General features: G+C 42.6%; 1 protein-coding gene across 1 annotated transcript in view; it reads left to right on the top strand.

Annotated features, from left to right (window-relative positions):
- SEX4 (dual specificity protein phosphatase (DsPTP1) family protein) overlaps positions 1–20,484 on the top strand; it is a 417,122-nt gene that overhangs the window by 244,232 nt on the left and 152,406 nt on the right. Inside the window, exon 12 of the mRNA XM_089412062.1 lies at positions 4,396–4,452. Coding sequence (XP_089268188.1) covers positions 4,396–4,452 — 57 coding nt within the window. The remainder of the gene's footprint in view (positions 1–4,395; positions 4,453–20,484) is intronic.

The raw sequence follows: 20,484 nt of genomic DNA, 5'->3' as shown, positions 1-20,484 counted from the left end.
AAAACCCAATGCGGGAAAACCGGTGAAGCTATTCAGAGGGTTATATTATTATGCAGTTTATCTAAGTACAACTGGGTGCCTAAACCGGCTCACCTGACAGAGAAAAATATATGGCAACATTACCTATCCCACGAAACCCTCTCCGACACAATTGAAGCTCAGCGTTGGCCCTTCTGGCCTCTACGTCAGCCTCCTACTGACCTGCGTTAGCCCTAGGACTCTCTGCGTCATCCCTTTGAGGCACTACGCACCCTCTGGGAGCCTCTGCGTCACTCGCTTTGCCCTTTGTGTGGATGACGCAGTCTCTTTGGGCGTTGCGCTGCCTCTGTGTGGATGATGCAGTCTCTCTGGGCTTTGTGCTGCCTTTGTTGGGCTCTACGTAGCCTGGATTGATTGCTGCTTTGGCTCTCTCCGCTTTTGTGTTGGTCGTGCCGTGTATTGTCCCTACCTCTCTGCCTCATACTCACTGCCCCTCGCTACTGATCACTGATTCACTTTTGCTTAGCAATCCCGCTCTAGCAAAATGAATGACTGATCACTCTAGTGTGTCCTCCAACTGACCCTCAAGCCTCCTCTTATACTTTTCTCGTTGGTCCATCAACAACCGAGATTAAATATCTAATCAATGGCTGAGATTAGATTTGGCTTGATCCATGACATTTGGAACCTTCTAACCCAGTTTTATATTAATACCCATTAATATTTTATTTTTCCTATGTTTAGACTTAGGAACTCCATTAAAAATATTAATTATTTTAATATCTCCCAAACCGGTTAGAATCTGCCCAAACCATTTCTAGGTCTTGGAGATCTCATGTGCTTTAGCCTCTCCACCAATTTTCATGGCTAGAGCACATCTGATGCTACCTCAAATCAACATGGCAGCCGCACCTTGAGGAGGGAGGTGGGGAGACATCAAGCTGTAGTCAGGAGGACTACAGAAGATGAGGGGCAGGATCCTTGAGGTACCCAAACTCTTGGATCATATCCATCTACGGGAGCCCCGAGTGACAATAGCAGAATGGTGGATGTCGGTAGAAGCGGATGCGGATGGAGCGGTAGAGAGTGCTAAAGTCTAGGGATTTGTAGCAGCGCAGTGGGGGTTTCAGTAGTGCGAGAGGCACAAAGGAGGTTGCAACAGTGTAGGAAGGCACATAGGGGTTTGCAGCGGTGCAAGAGGCACAAAGATGTTGCAGCAATGCAGAGGCAGTAGAGGGAGCACAGGATAGCAGTAGAGAGAGCTTCAACATCAAGAGGGTTTCTAGCTTGACAAGGATGTCAGTAGTTGGGTAGATCAGTTACCAGCATCTCAGTAATTGAGTTGCAGTGAAGCGGTAGCAGTGGTAGTGCTATAGGTAGCATGACGAGAGAGGGCTACAATGCGATGCAATGTTGGGAGAAAGGATCAGCAACAACACGGATGTAGAGGGAGCTATTGTACATATGTAGCAGTGACAGTGGTAGAGCCATGGCCAATAGTACAGGATGCAACAGTGCAGTGGATGTTGGGCAGTAGGCCAAACATCAGCACAGGTACCGGTGTTGGATGATCAGAGTGATGTTTAGTGGTGAGCATTACTAGAGCACATTCCTTACTAAGAGGGAGTGTTGATTTGGGGTAGCATCGGATGTGCTCTAGCCATGAAATTTGGTGGAGACGCTAAAGCAAATGAAATCTCCAAGACCCATAAATGGTTTATGGAAATTTTACCCGGTGAGAGAGATATTAAAATAATTAATATTTTTGATGGGTTCCTAAGTCTAAACTTTGGAAAATAAAAATATTAATGGGTATTAATACAAAACTGGGATCAAGCCAAATCTAATCTTAGCCATTGATTAGAGATTTAATCTCGGCCGCTGAAGACTCAACAGAAAATTATAAGAGGAGGCTTGAGGGTCAGTAGGAGATACATCAAGTTGAGCAGTTAGTTCGATTTTCTGGAGCGGGGTTTGCTTAGAGAAATCGAACCAGTGATCTGAGTTGCAGCGAGGGGTAGTGAGTGCAGAACAATGAGGCAGAGATAGTGTCGGAAGACCAGCGCAGAGGCAGAGAAGGCTACGTAGAGCCAGAAAGGGCCACGTAGAGGGCCAGAGTGACTGCGCAGAGGGCTAGAGGGCATGCATGGGTGACACAATGGGCCAGAGAGCCAATGCAGAGCATTTGTAGGTTGGCACAGAGGGTTCTAGGTTGACGCAGAGCCCAAGAGGGCTGACGCAAAGCCTCAAAGAGGCGTTGGAGAGAGTTTCATGGAGCAGACTTGCCAAATATCTGCTTCCGAAGAGAGCTATCACTGCTAGATAGATTTCTCTGTAGGATGAGCCAGTTTAGCATCCAGTTGTACTCAAGAAAAACTGCTTAATAATAAAACCCTCAGAACCGCTGTGCCGGTTTTCCCAAGTTGAGTTTTTCCGGGGATGAATGTCCAAAAATAACGGTGTCCCTTGTGTATTTGTCTATTTCTTTCAGTTGATGATCTGTAGATGGCTGAGACTGCATTGTGTTTATTTTAGTATTTATATGGTTAAATAACTTGTTCAGTAATTAAACAAGTAGGTGAAATAAACCAGATAGTGCAGGAAAATTTCTAACGGGTAAGTACTAAGAAGGGAAGGAAGTAAGCCTTGAGGAACAGAATGAGGCCTGATTAGAGATGCTGAAGGAGAGACCAAGGCCTTCAGAAGGTCATCCAAGGCTGGAAGAGGCCTATCATTCTAGTCGAGGTCTGCCAGACCTAGAAGACATTCTAACATACAATGTGATGACTCAGAAACCTAAAAACAAACATGAAATTAAACCATCAGATATTGAACCGTAACTGTGTATCATCTGCAATGCTTTCAAGTAAATGGGCAAGTGGCGATGAAATAATACATAGCTGTAACTTAAGAGGGATGAAGAATGCTGAAGTGCATAGTTTTTCTATAGATTTATGGTTTCAACTTTTGGTCTTGTAGTCTTTTATTTGATGTTGGCTCAAACCATAAATATGCAAATTGGTTGTTCGGAGCCCTGATTTTTATCTGGCTAGCTGTAGAATACATAGGTTCTGCACAGTAGAGCAGAATAAGTGTATGGTCGATTGCATAACTTCAACAAAAGTGATGGGCTTCCGCTGAAACATTCTCTCAGGCCTGTCATTAGTTCAATATCCCTAGTCCACTGTCACACTTAAAATGGAAGCCTCTTCTTTTCCATACCAAGCTGCTACTAATATCATGCACAAATATGCCTGTTTCCCTCATCTAAGCTACAAAATTCACCCGTAGAATAGGTAGTTGCAGCCCATAAGCAGCGGTTCCCTTCTAATGCAGAAAATCAATAATAAATTTATTTAAATTGACAAAATTCTACCTCATTAATGAAGTAATGTCTCCTTCATACCATCCTCCTATTGTTCCAAAATACTTCATTTCAATCCATTAATTGCAGAGATGAGAGATGTGTAGAAATTTCAAATATCTTGAACTATGATGAATGACAATGAGATCATACCAAAATGAGCAGCATTTAGGGGTATGTATACGAGTTTTTGTTCTGTTAGACCCCTTCTAAGATGACCTGCCCATATATTAATGAGATCACCTTACAGTGGACCTTACCAACATGATACATGGCTACGATAGTCTCCTATCCAAACCCATGACCTTAATTTACCCCGAAATGAGAGGACTTGCTGTCCAGATAAGGGGCATTTCATATATTTAACTGTTTTTTTAATCATTTGTTTCATATATTATCCTATACATGTTATTATTTGGATATTGTTAAATCATCCTTTTTAACTTCTTTGATGTTTTAACATATTGGTTCTTTGTTGAGATATCTCTTACAACTTAAATTTCTAGGAAAAGCCCTTTTAAGGTCCTTTCCTACGCAGTTAATTTATCAATAAGCCTCTTCCAAAGCAATATCTAGGCTGTAACAATAAGGAAACTGAAGAGCTTGTTAATTTTGCCACATTAAAAGAAATACACTTCCATGTGGGAACTGCATGCATAAACTAGAAAACTACAGCACAGCTCAAAGAGTCAATCAATGAAACCAAATTTCTGTTTTCAGCTTTATTATTAGAAGAGTAGTTTGATTACTGTTCATGATCATGAATGCTGGGATTTCATATGATCTAACAAGATATCAGAGTTGGAAAATTTCTAAAAGGATTAAAGCTCCAAATAGAAAATGTTGTTCTAGATATATCTATAATTAGATATTTTATTTATGAAGTTTGATTCTCAAGGAAACAAAAATTCATCCAAACAGGAAGCATGCAAGTAGTAACTGTCTCAGTGACAGCACTTTCATTATAGGTGGCACTAAGAGTTTGTAGGATATGAAATCCTTTTAAAATGTTTATTTCTCTAGACATTTACCCGTGTTATATTTGTTGATAGAGTGTACGGCCATGCTTCCCGAAGTTGGATGCGATAAGGAGTGCAACTGCTGATTTGGTATGTTAAATATGAATGATCTTTTTCATGCTTTTCTATATGACTCTTCACCTTATTCGGTTGAAGATGGATACGAGAAAATTAAAGATGACTAATTCTAAAAAATGCTTTTCATGGTAGCTATTTGGATTTTTAATGTGAAGATAACATTGAGGAAGATTTTTTTTTGTCAATTCTTTTAATTCCACATATACATGTATGCCAAACTATTTTAAGCAATGTTTTCCCGTGATTTATCCCTTAAGATACAATGTAGAAAATACGAGCTATTGAGTACAAATTCAAGTTGGTAAATTATATAAACATTGAGGCATAGAGACATAGCTAGGTAAAAATGATAATCATATAAGAAAATATATTGTGTGTACATATTAGGAGAGAGAAAATAATATATATGTATATTTATACCTATTTGCATACATTCATGTTGATTTTGGGCAGCATTGAATGTGCTTTAGCTTTGAAATTTTGTGGAGGGGCTAGAACACATGAGATCTCTAGAACCCAGAAATCGTTTAGAGAAATTCCACCTGGATGAGGAGTTATTAAAATAATTAATATTTTTAATGGGTTCCTAAGTTTAAACTTAGGAAAATAAAAATATTAATGGGTATTAATAAAAATATGGGTGAGAAACTTCTAAGTGACAAGGATCAAGTCTATTTTAATCTTAGCTGTGATTATAGATTAGATCACGATTGTTGATTTCTCAACAGGAAAAGTATAAGAGGAGGTTTGAGGGTCAGTTGGAGATACACTAAGAGATAAAAGAGTTCGATTTTTCTGGGGCATGGTTTGCTGAGAAAGTCGAGCTAAGTGATTTGAGTTGTAGGGAGAGGTGTAGTTCGGCAGAGGGACTTCAGTCCAAGACCGAGGATACATAGCAGAGAGGCAGAGCAACAGTAGGAGAAATAGTGCAACTCTAGAGAGGGTGACGCAAAAGCTAGTGGGGCTGAAACAAAAGCTAGAGAGGCTGACGCAGAAGCTAGTGGGGCTGACACAGAAGCTAGAGGGGCTGATGCAATTCCCTAGAGGCAACGCTAGGGTTTGCTGTGGGGCAGAGAGAGCAGCAGTTCAGCATGTCGACTTTTGAGCAAGGGAGGTTCACTGGGAGGTGACGCAGCTCCTAGAGGAGGTGACACAGTTCCAGCGTAGAGCTTGGAACAACCATCGCTGCCCAGCACTAGGAACAACAATTGTCATCTGTGGGGTTTGATCATCTAGTTGTTGGATTGCCAAAATATCTGTCTCCGGATAGAGGTACTTCTGCCAGGTTTATTCTCTGTTGGGTGAGCTAGATTTGGCACCCTAGTTGTATTCAAAAATCTGCTTAATAATACAAACCCTCTATATTTTGCACAAGTTTTCCCACGTTGGGTTTTTCTGGGGGCGATTGTCCAAAAATAACGGTGTCCCTTGTGTGATTGTCTCAGTTTATTTCAGTTCATGATCTGTATGTATGTGTAGGCTGCAATAGTGTTTTCATCGTTGTTTAAATATTTAAATAAGTTGTTGAATGTAAAGAACAAGTAGGAGATGATAAAATTGCAGTAGGATTTCTGATGTGTAGATTCAAAAATTCTCACATAGTATCAGAGGATTGCAGATAATAGGAGACTGAAGACACCAGTCGATAAATCTAGAAAATTTTCTGCAGAGGAGCAGCTGTCCCGAGTGACAGCGATGTTTCAGAGGCAGAAGAGCAGCTGGAGGAGTGACGTAGAGCCAAAGGAGTGACGCAGAGGCTCATGTAGTGCCTGCGTCATCATTTCGAACTTGTAGAGGGTGACAAAGAGCCAGAGTGGAGGAGCCCATGCAGTGACTGCATCAGCTCTATGGGCCAGCGCAGAGCCTGAAAGGTTTGGATCAGTCAATTGGCGCAACTGAGGGAGCAAAGAAGATTCGATTTGAGGAGCTAGTGGGACACTGTTTCTGTTGGTGCAGAACAATGTCTGTAGAGACAGAGCCAAGGTAGAGGGAATCACTGCCTTGACAAATTTCTAGCCAAAGAAATCTAGATCCGGGTTGTAGCAGTAAAGGAGGATTGGGGAGGAAGTGATTCGACAGTTGGTGGGAGGATTTCCGTGAAGGAAATCAGGACTCAGAGGGAGTCTCAAGGAGCTTGTTCCTTAGAGGGTTTCTTGGGCCAAAGAAATTTAGATCCAAGTCTTGCTAGATTGACAGCAGGAGAGGGAGAAGAGAACCAATCCTATTTTTTAGCAGAGATGTTAATGAATGGGTTGAGAGATAAGGACAAATTAGATGGAACATCCAATTTTGTCATCTGGAAGGCTAGGATCCTGGCAATCCTAGACAAACATCACATCAAGGACTATGCCTTGAAGGTAGTTGTTGTGTCGGTCGATGTTGATCTTATGAAGAAGTACGAGGAGGCCCAAGCTAAGGCCAAGTGCATGATCATAGATGGGGTCAAAGAACATGCAGTACCACACATTGTTGAGAAGGACACAGTAAGGGAGATGTGGGAGGCGTTGACCACCTTGTATTAGGGCTCTTCCGTCCAACAGAAGATGCTATTAGAAAATCAATTGAGACAATACCAGATGCAAAAAGGAGAAGAGATCAATCCCTTCCTTCTCAGGTTGCAAGGGATTCACGGCCAGTTGACTTCCTTGGGGTCTACACCAAATCCTGAGTTCATGGTCAGGTTTGCGCTGAATGCAGTCACCAAGGACTGGGAGACCTTTGTCCAAAGTATCTTGGGCAGAGCAACTCTCCCTATTTGGGAGGAAATGTGGGCAGCTCTTCGACAAGAAGAGCTTAAGAGGATGACCAAGACAGAGAGTAGCGCAAGGGAGCCCGAGTCAAGGAGGAGGAGAAGGATGTAGCTCTCGCATCATCGGGACAGCAAGTGCAGCAGAAGAGGAAGAATAAGGACATCACCAAGGTCAGATGCTTCAATTGTGGGGAATTGCGACATTATGCCACTCAGTGCCCCCGGAAGAAAGGCAAGAGGGAAGCTTCTAAATCGAAGGTTGCTCCAGCAAAAACGGACAAGGAAGGCGAGGATGCCGATTGTGCCATGAGTGTTGATGCACCTCTGGAGAAGAGGTGGGTGACATCAAGTTGTAGTCAGGAGGACTACATGTATGGGCAGGATCCTTGAGGTGCCCAAACTCTTGGATCACATATGGCTACAGGAGCCCTTAACGGCAATAGCAAAATGACGGGTGTCAGTTGGAGCGAGGTGTGATTGAGCGATAGTGGCACAACTAGAGTGCCAAAGTCTGAGGCAGCGCAGTGGATGTTGTAGCAGTGCGAGAGGCACAATCAGTTTGCAGCAGTGCAGTGGCAGTAGAGGGTTAGCACAGATTAGCAGCAGAGGTAGCTTCAACATCACGAGGCAACCATACTGACCAAGATATCAGTTTTTGGGTGAAGTATCAATTGCTTACTTCTCAGAAATTGAGTTGCAGTGAAGGCGCGATGTGGGAGGCGCTGACCACCTTGTATTAGTGCTCTTCCATCTAACAGAAGATGCTATTAGAAAATCAATTGAGATAGTACTAGATGCAGAAGGGAGAAGAGATCGATCCCTTCCTTCTCAAGTTGCAAGGGATTCGCGACCAGTTGACTTCCGTGGGGTGTACACCAGATCCTGATTTCATGGTCAGGACTGCCCTGAATGCAGTCACTAAGGACTGGGAGACCTTTGTCCAAAGTATCTTGGGCAGAGAAACTCGCCCCAGTTGGGAGGAAATGTGGGTAGCTCTTCGACAAGAAGAGCTTAGGAGGATGACCAAGACAGGGAGTAGCGGCAAGGGAGCTCGAGTCAAGGAGGAGGAGGAGGAGGAGGATGAGGATGCATCTCTTGCATCGTCGGGACATCAAGTGCAGCAGAAGAGGAAGAAGAAGGACATCACCAAGGTCAGATGCTTCAACTGTGGGGAACTGGGACATTATGTCAGTTAGTGCCCCCGGAAGAAGGGCAAGGGGGAAGCTTTTGAATCAAAGGCTGCTCCAGCGAAACAAACAAGGAAGGTGAGGATGACGAGTGTGCCATGAGTGCTCATGCACCTCTGGAGAAGAGGTGGGGTGACATCGAGTTGTAGTCGGGAGGACTACATGTATAGGTAGGATCCTTGAGGTGCCCAAACTCTTGGATCACATACGATTACGGGATCCCTTAACGACAGTAGCAAAATGACGGGTGTCGATTGGAGTGAGGTGTGATGGAGTGACAGTGGCAGAGCTAGAGTGCCAAATTCTGAGGTATTGTAGTGGATGTTGTAGCAGTGTGAGAGGCACAAAGCAGTTTGTAGTAGCACAGTGGCAGCAGAGGGTTAGCACAGATTAACAACAGAGGTAGCTTCAACATCACGAGGCATCCATATTGACTAGGATGTCAGTTTTTGGGTGAAGTATTAGTTGCTTACTTCTCAGCAACTGAGTTGCAGTGTAGCAGTTAGCAGTGGTAGTACTATGGGCAACATGATGCAGCATTTTGAGAGGGAGTTGTAGTACAGATGCAACATTGGCAATGGCAAAGTCATGGGCAACAGTAAAGGAAGTAGCCATGCAGTGGATAAAGGGCATCTGGCCGGGCATCAACAACATAGAGGACCAATGCAATGGATGAGTGTAATGCTTCTTTGTGGAAGTATTGTTAGAGTACATTCCTCGCTAAGAGGGAGTCTGATTTTGGGTAGCATCGGATGTGCTCTAGCTCCGAAATTTTGTGGAGTGGCTAGAACACATGAGATCTCCACAACCTAGAAATTATTTGGAGAAATTCCACCCGAATGAGGAGTTATTAAAATAATTAATATTTTTAATGGGTTCCTAAGTCTAAACTTAGGAAAATAGAATTATTAATGGGTATTAATAAGAATATGGGTGAGAATCTTCTAAGTGACGAGGATCAAGTCTATTTTAATCTTAGCCGTTGATCAGAGATTAGATCATGACCGTTGATTTCTCAACAGGAAAAGTATAAGAGGAGGCTTGAGGGTCAGTTGGAGATACACCAAGAGATAAAAGAGTTTGATTTTTCTGGGGCGTGGTTTGCTGAGAAAATCGAGTTAAGTGACCTGAGTTGTAGGGAGAGGTGCAATTCGGCAGAGGGACTTTAGTCCAAGGTTGAGGATACACAACAGAAAGGCAGAGCAGTAGCAGGAGAGACAACGTAGCTCTAGAGAGAGTGATGCAGAAGCTAGTGGGGTTGACGCAGAAGCTAGAGAGGGCGACGCAAAAGCTAGTGGGTCTGACTCAAAAGGTAGAGAGGCTGACATTGAAGCTAGAGGGGTTGACGTAGTTCCCTAGAGGTAGCGCTGGAGTTTTCTATGGGGCAGAGAGAGCATTAGCTCAACATATCGACTTTTGAGCAAGGGCGGTTCATTGGGAGGGTGACACAACTCTTAGAGGAGGTGATGCAGTTCCAGGGCAGAGCTTGGAGCAGCCATCGTTGCCCAGCTCTAGGAACAATAGTTGTCATTTGTGGGGTTTGATCATCCAGTTGCTGGATTGCCAAAATATCTGTCTCCAGATAGAGGTACGTCTGCCAGGTTTATTCTCTGTTGGGTGAGCTAGATTTGGCACCCTATTTGTATTTAGAAATCTACTTAATAATACAAACCCTCTATATGCTGCATCGATTTTCCCACATTGGGGTTTTCCGTGGAAGATTGTCCAAAAATAACAGTGTCCCTTGTGTGATTGTCTCAGTTTATTTCAATTCATGATTTGTAGGTAGGTGTAGGCTACAACAGTGTTTTCATCCTTGTTTAAATATTTAAAGAACTTGTTGAATGTAAAGAACAAGTAGGAGATGATAAACCAGTGATTGCAGTAGGATTTCTGGTGTGTAGATTCAGAAATTCTCACAATTCAAACATGCATGCATACACACACATATATCACATTCCACTAGCTTGATCATATGTATGCATAGTTGCAACCCCAAAATGCACTTGCACTTTTTGAGCCCTTAAGTGAGAGTAAATTTAAGAGATTCCATTATTGCTGATTTTTTGTAGCATCGGGTGGTATTCTAGCATGCCTAAGTCGGTCTTGAAGAAAAGTCAAAATAAATTTATTTTTGGGGTATCAAGTCAGCCCAGGAGGACAAGTTGGCCCAACCACCTGAAAGGGTGTGTCATTCCGGCTAATTCACCCTCATTTGACTAGTACATATACATAATGTGACACTTCATTTTCATCATCAATCATTCAACATCTTCTCTCTTCTAGAGCAGCCACACGTGTGATAGAAAGAGGCCAAGTTGACTAGTGTTTCACTCAGTAATTGGTTTGAACATTTACCAGAGTTGACCATAGTGTGTATTTGACCATAGGAGCATACTGTAGTTGACTGTAGGGGCTGCAGGGCTGAAATTTGACCATATATTGACTGTTTTACCAATGTTGACTTATGTGTAATTTGGCTTGTTTGACCAATGTTGACTTGCTGGAATTTGTCTAGGTTTGACTAGTATTTTGACTTGGATTTTGGCACAAATCTCTAGACCAATTGGATTTGTAAACCTTGTTGAAGAATAATTTCTCTTGAAGAAAAGTTGTTGGGTTTTTTGTTATTTTTCCACGATATCAGAGTCTAGGTTAGAATCTTACAATCACTGATGCTACCAATCCAAGTATCACAACAAACTACTTTGCATAGTGGAACAATATACAACAGTAAATCTACTAGTGCACAAAAGATAGAAAACTTTTTACAAATTTTGACAACAAACCAAATTTGTTATATTAATCAACTGATAATACAATAGTCTAGGTCTCTTGTAGTAGGGATAATGGCCCTCATACATCCACTGATACAAAGATATACAACTAGGGTTTGGTGTCAGTCACTTCGATAACCAATCTACCTTGAACAAGATACACTGACCATCTGGCTTATGTAGCGTGCTCTCTCAGATCCTATCGGTCGTACCCTAAAAACACCTGCCCAGTCCTTTGGCCCCCAATCTGCAGCAACCCCAATCTGCCTCTGTTGACACCTAATCAAGGGGATTGGGTGAACATTTGTAAATAATGTAAATAATAAATAATGGAAAAGGAAGAGTTATCAGGAGATGAAACCCAAGAGTCACTCCCTCATGTATATAACCATGAACAATCTAAATGAATAAACACAGTTGATTTGAGGAGTTAACTCCTGGCATGACACGGTTTCAGAGCCATCTCCATTTTTGGCTTTCCTCTCTACCCTTGTAACTCCCTCGTGCCTATGTTCTGCCTATTTTGCAGAACTGACACCTCTGCCATGCTCCGAGGCCTAAACCCACCTTCCATACACTGTCATATGCGTTTTCTATTCCCTGCCTGAATGTTGCTGGGTAAACGACTCGTCTCCCCATACCACTCCACCGTCGAGCGTCGAGACCTATCGAGCCCCTGCTGGTCGTGTGGAAACCGAGACCTCGTTCTGGTGATGGCGCCGCCTGGACATGGTGTATGATGCACGGTTTGTTGGAGGCGCATTCAACATCAAATGACTGGAGGACTCTGCATTGACTATGCTGGTTGGAATGGTATTGAATTCCAATGTTTTTCTTAATGTCGTATGGCTCAATGGTATAATGTTTGAATAGTGTATGTAGTCCTCCCAGTTTTACGTCCGTTGCTTAATGGTCGACTGTGTAATACCACTACCCCACCGATACCACCACTCGGCCCCTCCACCGATACCACCACTCCAAACCTACGTTGGTCATTGTCTCAAACCACCATACGTTATACCACCTCCATATGCAATAGTCGTCGTTGTTCGAAACCTCCATATGCAACAGTCGTCGTTGTTTGAAACCTCCATATGCAATAGTTATTGTGTATTACTACAACATATGCAACAATCGTTGTGTATTTAGCAACAATGCGAAACCTCCAATCCACGCTGACCTGTATAACAATATTGCGTCCCACAGTTGGCTCATAACAATACCGCACTCCCCATACCATACACTGCCATAATCCACCATATGCCACAGTCCCGCCATATGTTAACCATTGTCTCATGTGATTTTAATATGTAACAGTCAACCCTCCCATACTACCTACCCCATATACACTCTCCCTATATACACCTTCCCCCAAATAACACCTCCCTCAAATATACCTTTGCAATATATATATCAGAAGTAGATTTTTACCACCAGGAGTGAAATTTTGCAACAAAAGTATCTTTTTTTTACAGCACACAAATTTTACAATGCATTAATTGATATCTATTATGGGAGTGGTTCTCACCGGGAAGGAGACTATCCAGAATGGTCGCAAGAAGATCAAACACACTCTCATTTTTAATGAGCTGTGGAAAGGAGTTTGTATTGGAAAAGGAGCCAATGAACCAACAAAGCCTACTTTAGACAAGGAATTCGCCATTTGGGAAAACAAGAACAGCAAGGCCTATGCCTTGATTGCAACATCTGTAAATGAAGAGGTGAGTCGCCATATTTCACCATTTTCAAATGCTTTTGAAGCCTTACAAAAATTGAAGGAACTCTATGACTCACACTCTGCGCTTGAAGTTGTTCAACTGATGATTAAATTGTTCAGCCTTGAATTACAAAATGATGATCCTCTTGCTCTTGCATCAAAAGTAAAATCTATTATGCAGGAAGACAACTTTGCTGAGAGAGAGAAAGCTTTTGGGAAGAAGACAACTCCTCATTCTTCTGAAGAAGCTGTGTGTCTTGCACATAGAGAGAAGAATCTTACTCAAGATTCTTCCAGAGGAAGAGATGGTCGAAGAGGAAGATGAAGAAGAAATTTCAGAGGCAGGGGGGGCAGATTCTCTCAAGGAGAAAAGTCTGATTTGCATTGCATATGTTGCAATAGAGATGGATCACATGATGCATCCACATGCAAGTTGTCCGGGGACAAAATTGAGCAGGAAAGAAATCAACCCAAAGGTAAAACCAATGACAGAGAAAGGTAAAGCACCTGAAACCGTTCATTATGTGGCACATTGTAACATTGGAGTAAATGAAGACTTGTTTAATGCTTCACTTGCTTCTTGGAAAATGATTGGTTGCTTGATTGAAGAGCAACTTGCCACATGAATTTTAGAAGATATTTTTTTGAAGAATTTATTGACAATGTTGATGGAGCAGTATACTTTGTGGACAAATCAAAACTCAAGCCATCAGGGCTTGGCACAATCAGGCTCAAATTGTCTGGTCTTCCAGACTTTCTTCTGCATGATGTTTTATATCTGCCACAGCTGAGGAGAAACTTGTTGTCCTTGGTCCTCATTCGCCAGCAAGGACACTCCATTCATATGTTTGATGGCAAGGTTGAGGTGAGGAAAGCATCAGATCACTCACTTGTCATGACTGGGATAGAAGAAGAAAGGCTTCTCAAGCTGAAAGGTACCTCTGCTTGTGCACAAAATTTCTCATACAATTCTCATTATGATGAAGGTACATTCCCATCAAGTCTATTATGGCATGCTAGATTTTGACACTTGTACTATGACAGCCTTCACTTGTTGAAGAAAAATGGTGTTACTGGTTTTCCTACAATTCCTAGGAAACTTAAGCAATGTGATGCTTGCATTCTAAGAAAGCATAGCAAACAATCTTTTCATGATTCACATTCCAGAGCACATAGAAAACTTGAACTCATTCATTCAAATTTATGCGGTCCAATGCCTGTTCCTTCTACAAATGGAAATAAATATATGATGACATTTATTGATGACTACACCAAAATGTGTTGGGTTTATTTATTGAAGAACAAATCTGATGCTTTTCAAACATTCAAGAACTTTCATACATGGATTGAAAATGATGCACAATCTCATATTGGCTCTATTCGCACTGATAATGGAAAAGAATACACTTCAAATGAATTTGAAAACTATCTTCGCCAGCGTGGGATCAAACATCAAACAATTGTGCCTTATAATCCCCAACAAAACGAAGTAGCTGAAAGAATGAATAGGACAATCTTAAACATGGTACATTCCATGATGTTTTTCAAGAATGTAAAATTGATGTTTTATGCTGATGCAGATCTATGTGTTGTATACGTAAAGAATAGATGTCCATCTAATGCTATTAGAAACAAGACTCCTTATGAAATATGGTATGGCCACATTCCTTCGGTAAAGCATCTCAGGGTCTTTGGTTCCACCTGTTATGCTTTGATACCAAAAGTACATAGAAATAAACTTGGTGCAAGAAGTCGTAAGTGTATCTTCTTGGGGTATTCAAATACCTCCAAAGTGTATCGTCTCTATGATGAAGTTAATAAAAAGATTGTTGTATCTAGAGATAATCTTTATTGAATCTTCCAAAGCTGACAATGTTGTTGAGCGACAACTTGATCGCTTGGATAGATTCAGAAATGCAAAATCATTTCAAGAATTTGATAATAAAATTCCACATATTGAAGGGGGGATTCTTATACTAGATCAATCTATGGAATCTTCTTCTGAAACACTCTCTCCTCCACATGAAACTTCAACCACAGATGATACTTTGAGTGATGTGATTGACAAAATTGGGAGACTCAATCTTGATTCATTCCCAATGCAATCAACTGAGCAGCTTGGACCATCTCAGAAAGGTCCCCAAAAGTGGCTGACAAAGACACTTGAAAGTGTTCATCTTGATGAGGTTGGAAAGACAGGAACAAGAAATTCAACTAGGCAAAATGGAGGTGATGTAGATGATTCTGATTCACCTGTTGATATGGATGTTTCTTATGATTGTGAATTGTATTTGTCTACAGATTTTGAACCAACTTCCTTCAAAGAAGCCACTTCTCATGATGAATGGAAAGAAGCGATGCAAAAGGAGTATGATGCCTTGATAAAGAATGGCACTTGGAAGCTGGTTGATCGTCCACTGGGAACCAAACCAATTGGCTACAAGTGGTTCTACAAGAACAAGATAAAGCTGATGGCTCACTTGACAAGCACAAAGCCCGACTTGTGGCAAAAGGTTTTGCACAGAAGGAAGGGGTCGATTATGAGGATACTTTTGCCCCCACAACAAAATGGGCTACCATCCGGACGTTCTTTGCCCTAGCAGCTCAGAATGGTTGGAAAGTCCGTCAAATAGATGTAAAAACTGCTTTCTTTAATGGAGATATGAAAGATAATGTTTTTATGCCCCAACCTGAAGGATTTGCTGTGAAAGGATATGAACATTAAGTATGCAAACTTGTGAAATCGTTGTATGGCCTCAAGCAAGCACCGCGAGCCTGGTATGAAAAGTTAACTGAGCATCTTCTGAAACTCAACTTCAAACATTATGATTTTGATGATGCAACTTTGTTTGTCAAGAAAGTTGGCAAAACAATTTTATATCTTGTGGTATATGTAGATGATCTTTTGATGACAGGGAACAATGAGAGCTACATTGCATCCATAAAGAAGGAATTGAGGAAAGGTTTTGAAATGATTGATTTGGGCTATGTTCATTACTATCTTGGTATTGAAGTAACTCAACATCCGAAGTTTATGTTTTGTTGACTTTTCTAAGTCTATCCGTTAGAAAATTAATTTGTATTTTGTTGATTTATTTCTTCTACTTGTTTAATTCGAACAAGTTATTTACATTTAAATATCGAAATAAACACAATACAGTCACAACATCTACAGATCATCAACTAAAAGAAAACAAGCACACAAGTGACATCGTTATTTTTGGACAAATGTCCCCGGAAAAACCCAATGTGAGAAAACCGGTGTAGCTATTCTGAGGGTTGTATTATTATGCAGTCTATCTAGAGTACACCCAGGTGCCTAACTGGCTCACCCGATAGAGAAAACTACATGGCAACAATACCTCTATATCTGGAAACAGGTATTCAGAAAACCTGTCCCACGAAACCCTCTCCAGCACAACTGAAGCTCGGCTTTGGCCCTTCTGGCCATTGCGTCAACCTCCTGCTGACTTGCATCAGCCCTTTGAGGCACTGTGCAGCCTTTGGGAGCCTCTGCGTCACTTCCTCTGCCCTCTGCGTGGATGACGCAGTCTCTTTGGGCTCTACGCTGCCTCTGCTGGGCTTTGCGTAGTTTGAACTGGCTGTTGCTCTCGCTTTCTCTGCTTTTGTGCTGGTCTCCCAATACTGTCTCTGCCTCTCTGCCTCGTACTCATTGCCCCTCGCTGTTGATCACTGATTCAACTTTTCTTAGCAACCCCGCTCTAGAAAAATGAATGACTGATCACTCTGGTGTATTCTCCAACTGACCCTCAAGCCTCTTCTTATACTTTTCTCGTTGGTCCATCAACGTCCGAGATTAAATCTCTAATCAACGACTATGATTATATTTGGCTTGATCCATGACTTTTGGAACCTTTTAACCCAGTTTTATATTAATACCCATTAATATTTTATTTTTCCTAAGTTTAGACTTAGGAACTCCATTAAAAATATTAATTATTTTAATATCTCCCAAACCGGTTAGAATCTTTCCAAACTATTTATGGGTCGTGGAGATCTCATATGCTTTAGCCTCTCCACCAATTTTATGGCTAGAGCACATCCGATGCTACCCCAAATCAACACTCCCTCTTAGCGAGCACTGTGCTCTAATAATACTCCACACTAAGCATCACCTTGATTATTTGGCACCGGTACCTGTGCTGATGCTAGGCTTCCCCGCCCAACATCCTCTCACTGCTGCATCCTGTACTGCTGCCCATGGCCCTGCCACTACCACTACTGCATCCGTAAGACAGCTCCCTCTGCATCCGCGATGTTGCTGGTCTATTCTCCCAGCACTGCATCTGCACTGCATCCCCTCTCATCACGCTGCATCGTGCTACTGCATACTGCTACTGCACTGCAACTTAGTTACTGAGAAGTAAGTAGTTGATCCACCCAACTTTTGACATCCTTGTCAAGCTAGAAACACTCTCGATGCTGAAGCTCCCTTCGCCGCTAACAAGTGCTCCCTCTACTAACCTCTGCGCTGCTACAACAACTCCCTGCATCTTGCACCATTGCACACCTCTCTGTGCCATCCTTCACTGGTGCAACACTCCCGTGCCTCTCGCACTGTTGCAGCCTGTTAGCCTTGCGCTGCTCGGGGACTCTTGCACTGTAGCACTCTCTGCTGCTTCATTCGCATCCGTCTCTACCCACATCCGCCAGTCCCACTACTCCTCTGCAAGGCTCCCGTAGCAAGGTATAATCCAAGAGGTTGGGTACCTCAAGGATCTTGCTCCTCATCGCCTGTAGTTCATCTGACTACAGCTCGATGTCTCCCCACTTCTTCTCAAGTGGCACATGAGCACTCATGGCGCAATCATCATCCTCCTTGACTTCTTTCTCCGCCCTCGCTGGTGCTGCCTTCGAGTCAGAAACCTCTCCCTTGTTCTTCTTCCTTGGACACTGGTTCGCAAAATGACCCAGTTCTCCACAATGGAAGCACTTGACCTTGGAGAGGTCCTTCTTCTTCCTCTTCTCCTACTTTCCCGTAGATGCTAGAGCCGCATCCTCTTCCTCTTGACTCCTTTCCCACTGCTCCTCATCTTGGTCAGTGGTTTGATCTCTTCTTGAAGAAGAGCTGCCCACATTTCTTCGCAATCTGGAAGACTCGTCCTGCCCAATACGCTTTGGACAAATACCTCCCAATTCTCGGAAACTGCATCTAGTGCGGTTCTCACCATCAATTCCTCATCCAACGTGGTCCTTATGGAAGTTAGCTGGTCACGAATCTCCTTCAAGCGACCGAGGAAGACATCTATCTACTCTCCCTTCTGCATCTGGTATGCCCTTAGCTGATTCTCCAAGAGAATCTTCCTCTGCACGGAAGTATGGTGGTACAATGTCTTCAAGGCATCCCACATCTCCTTTGTCGTTTCCTTCTCGGCAATATGTGGTACCACATGATCCTTGACCCCATCAAGGATGATGCACTTAGCCTTCGCCATTGCCTCCTCGTACCTTTCATTAGCTATCGGGTCAACTGGGACAGCCATTACTCTCAAGGCGAAGCCCTTGATATGATGTCTGTCTAGAATGGAAAAGATCTTGGCCTTCCAGACCACAAAGTTGGACACTCTGTTCAGCCTATCTTGATCTCTCAGTGCATTCACGTCCATCTCGCTGCTCTTTTGTCGACTCCTCCGAGTCTCTCTACTTCCCTCTTGGAAGTCCTCTGTTCGTCTCCTGCTGAGTCTCTCTACTTCTCGTCTGGAGTTCTCTTTTAGACTCCCTCTAAGTCCCAATTTCCCTCCTGGAAATCCTTCTGCCAATGTCAAGTTGCCCCACTCTGATCGTCTGTGCAACTACAACACTGATCCGGATTCCTTGGCTAGAAATCCGCCTTGGTAGCAACTCTCTCCACCTTGGTCTTGCCCTGTTAGGTACCGTTCTGACCATAGTACCCCACCAACTTTCCTCCATAAACTACCCACAGCCTCCTATGCCCCAGCAACTGAAGGATTGAACCTCTTGGCTCTGCGCAATCCTGACACCTGTAAAACAACTCCCTCAGCCAACTGCGTCAGCCCACCTGGCCTCTGCGTAGTTCTGCATGAGCCTGTTTCTGCCCTCCTCAGCCTTTGTGCTGCCTCTCTCTAGCCCAGACTAATGACACAGTCCCTTTGCGTCACTCCTTCCTCTGTCACTTTCTGCAAGGATCAACTCTGTCACTTGAGACAGCTGAATTTGCTGCAAATGCTCTGCTACGCTGATGCCTTCAGTTTTCCTATGATCTGCAACCACCCTCTGGTACCATGTTGAATTTTCTAAGTTTATCCATTAGAAAATTAATCTGTATTCTGTTGGTTTATCTCTTCTACTTGTTTAATTCGAACAAGTTGTTTAATATATTTAAATATCGAAATAAACACAATACAGTCACAACATCTACAGATCATCAATTGAAAGAAAACAAGCACACAAGTGACACTGTTATTTTTGGACAAATGTCCCCGAAAAACCCAATGGGAAAACCCGTGCAGCTATTCTGAGGGTTATATTATTATGCAATCTATCTGAGTACACCTAGGTGCCTAACCGGCTCACTCGACACAGAAAAATACACAGCATCAATACGTCTATATCTGGAAATAGGTATTCAAAAAACTGTTCCCATGAAACCCTCTCTTGCACAACTAAAGTTCAGCGCTTGCCCTTCTGGCCACTTCGTCAGCCTCTTGCTGACCTGCGTCAGCCCTTTGAGGCACTACACAGCCTCTGGGAGCCTCTGCGTCACTCCCTCTGCCCTCTGCGTGGATGATACAATCTCTTTGGGCTCTACGCTGCCTCAGTTGGGCTCTGTGTAGCCTGGACTGGCTGCTGCTCTCTCTCTCTCTGCTTCTGTGTTGGTCTCCCAGTACTATCTCTGCCTCTCTACCTCGTACTCATTGCCTCTCACTGCTGATCACTGATTCAACTTTTCTTAGCAACCCCGCTCTATCAAAATGAATGACTGATCACTCTGGTGTATTCTCCAACTGACCCTCAAGCCTCTTCTTATACTTTTTTCGTTTGTCTATCAACAACCGAGATTAAATCTCTAATCAACAGCTAAGATTATATTTGACTTGATCCATGACTTTTGGAACCTTCTAACCCAGTTTTATATTAATACCCATTAATATTTTATTTTTCCTAAGTTTAGACTTAGAAACTCCATTAAAAATATTAATTATTTTAATATCTCCCAAACCGGTTAGAATGTTCCCAAACCATTTATGGGTTTTGGAGATCTCATGTGTTTTAGCCTCCATCAATTTTCATGGCTAGAGCACATCTGATGCTATTCCAAATCAACATATTCCTTTCTCAAAAGAAGTACATTGGAGATTTGTTGAACAGGTTTGGCATGGCTGAGTGCAATCCTTTAACTACTCCAATGGAACAAAACTTAAAGCTCACATCCATTGAAGGAAAAGAATTTGAGGATGTAACAAAGTATAGACATCTTGTAGGAAGTCTCAACTACCTGACTACTACCAGACTAGACATTTCTTTTGTTGTTGGAATCCTCTCCAGGTTTATGCAAAAGCCTTATGGGGGACATTAGTCTGCTGCAAAAAGAGTTCTAAAGTACTTGAAGGGAACTCAAGACTTTGGACTCAA

This window comes from Pinus tabuliformis, chromosome 3_1, assembly GCF_031772625.1.
Source record: "Pinus tabuliformis cultivar Carrire ecotype Pingquan chromosome 3_1, CPIR1, whole genome shotgun sequence".
Lineage (NCBI taxonomy): Eukaryota > Viridiplantae > Streptophyta > Pinopsida > Pinales > Pinaceae > Pinus > Pinus tabuliformis.
The sequence above is the reverse complement of the archived record's forward strand: the minus strand, read 5'-3'. Positions and strand labels throughout refer to the sequence as shown.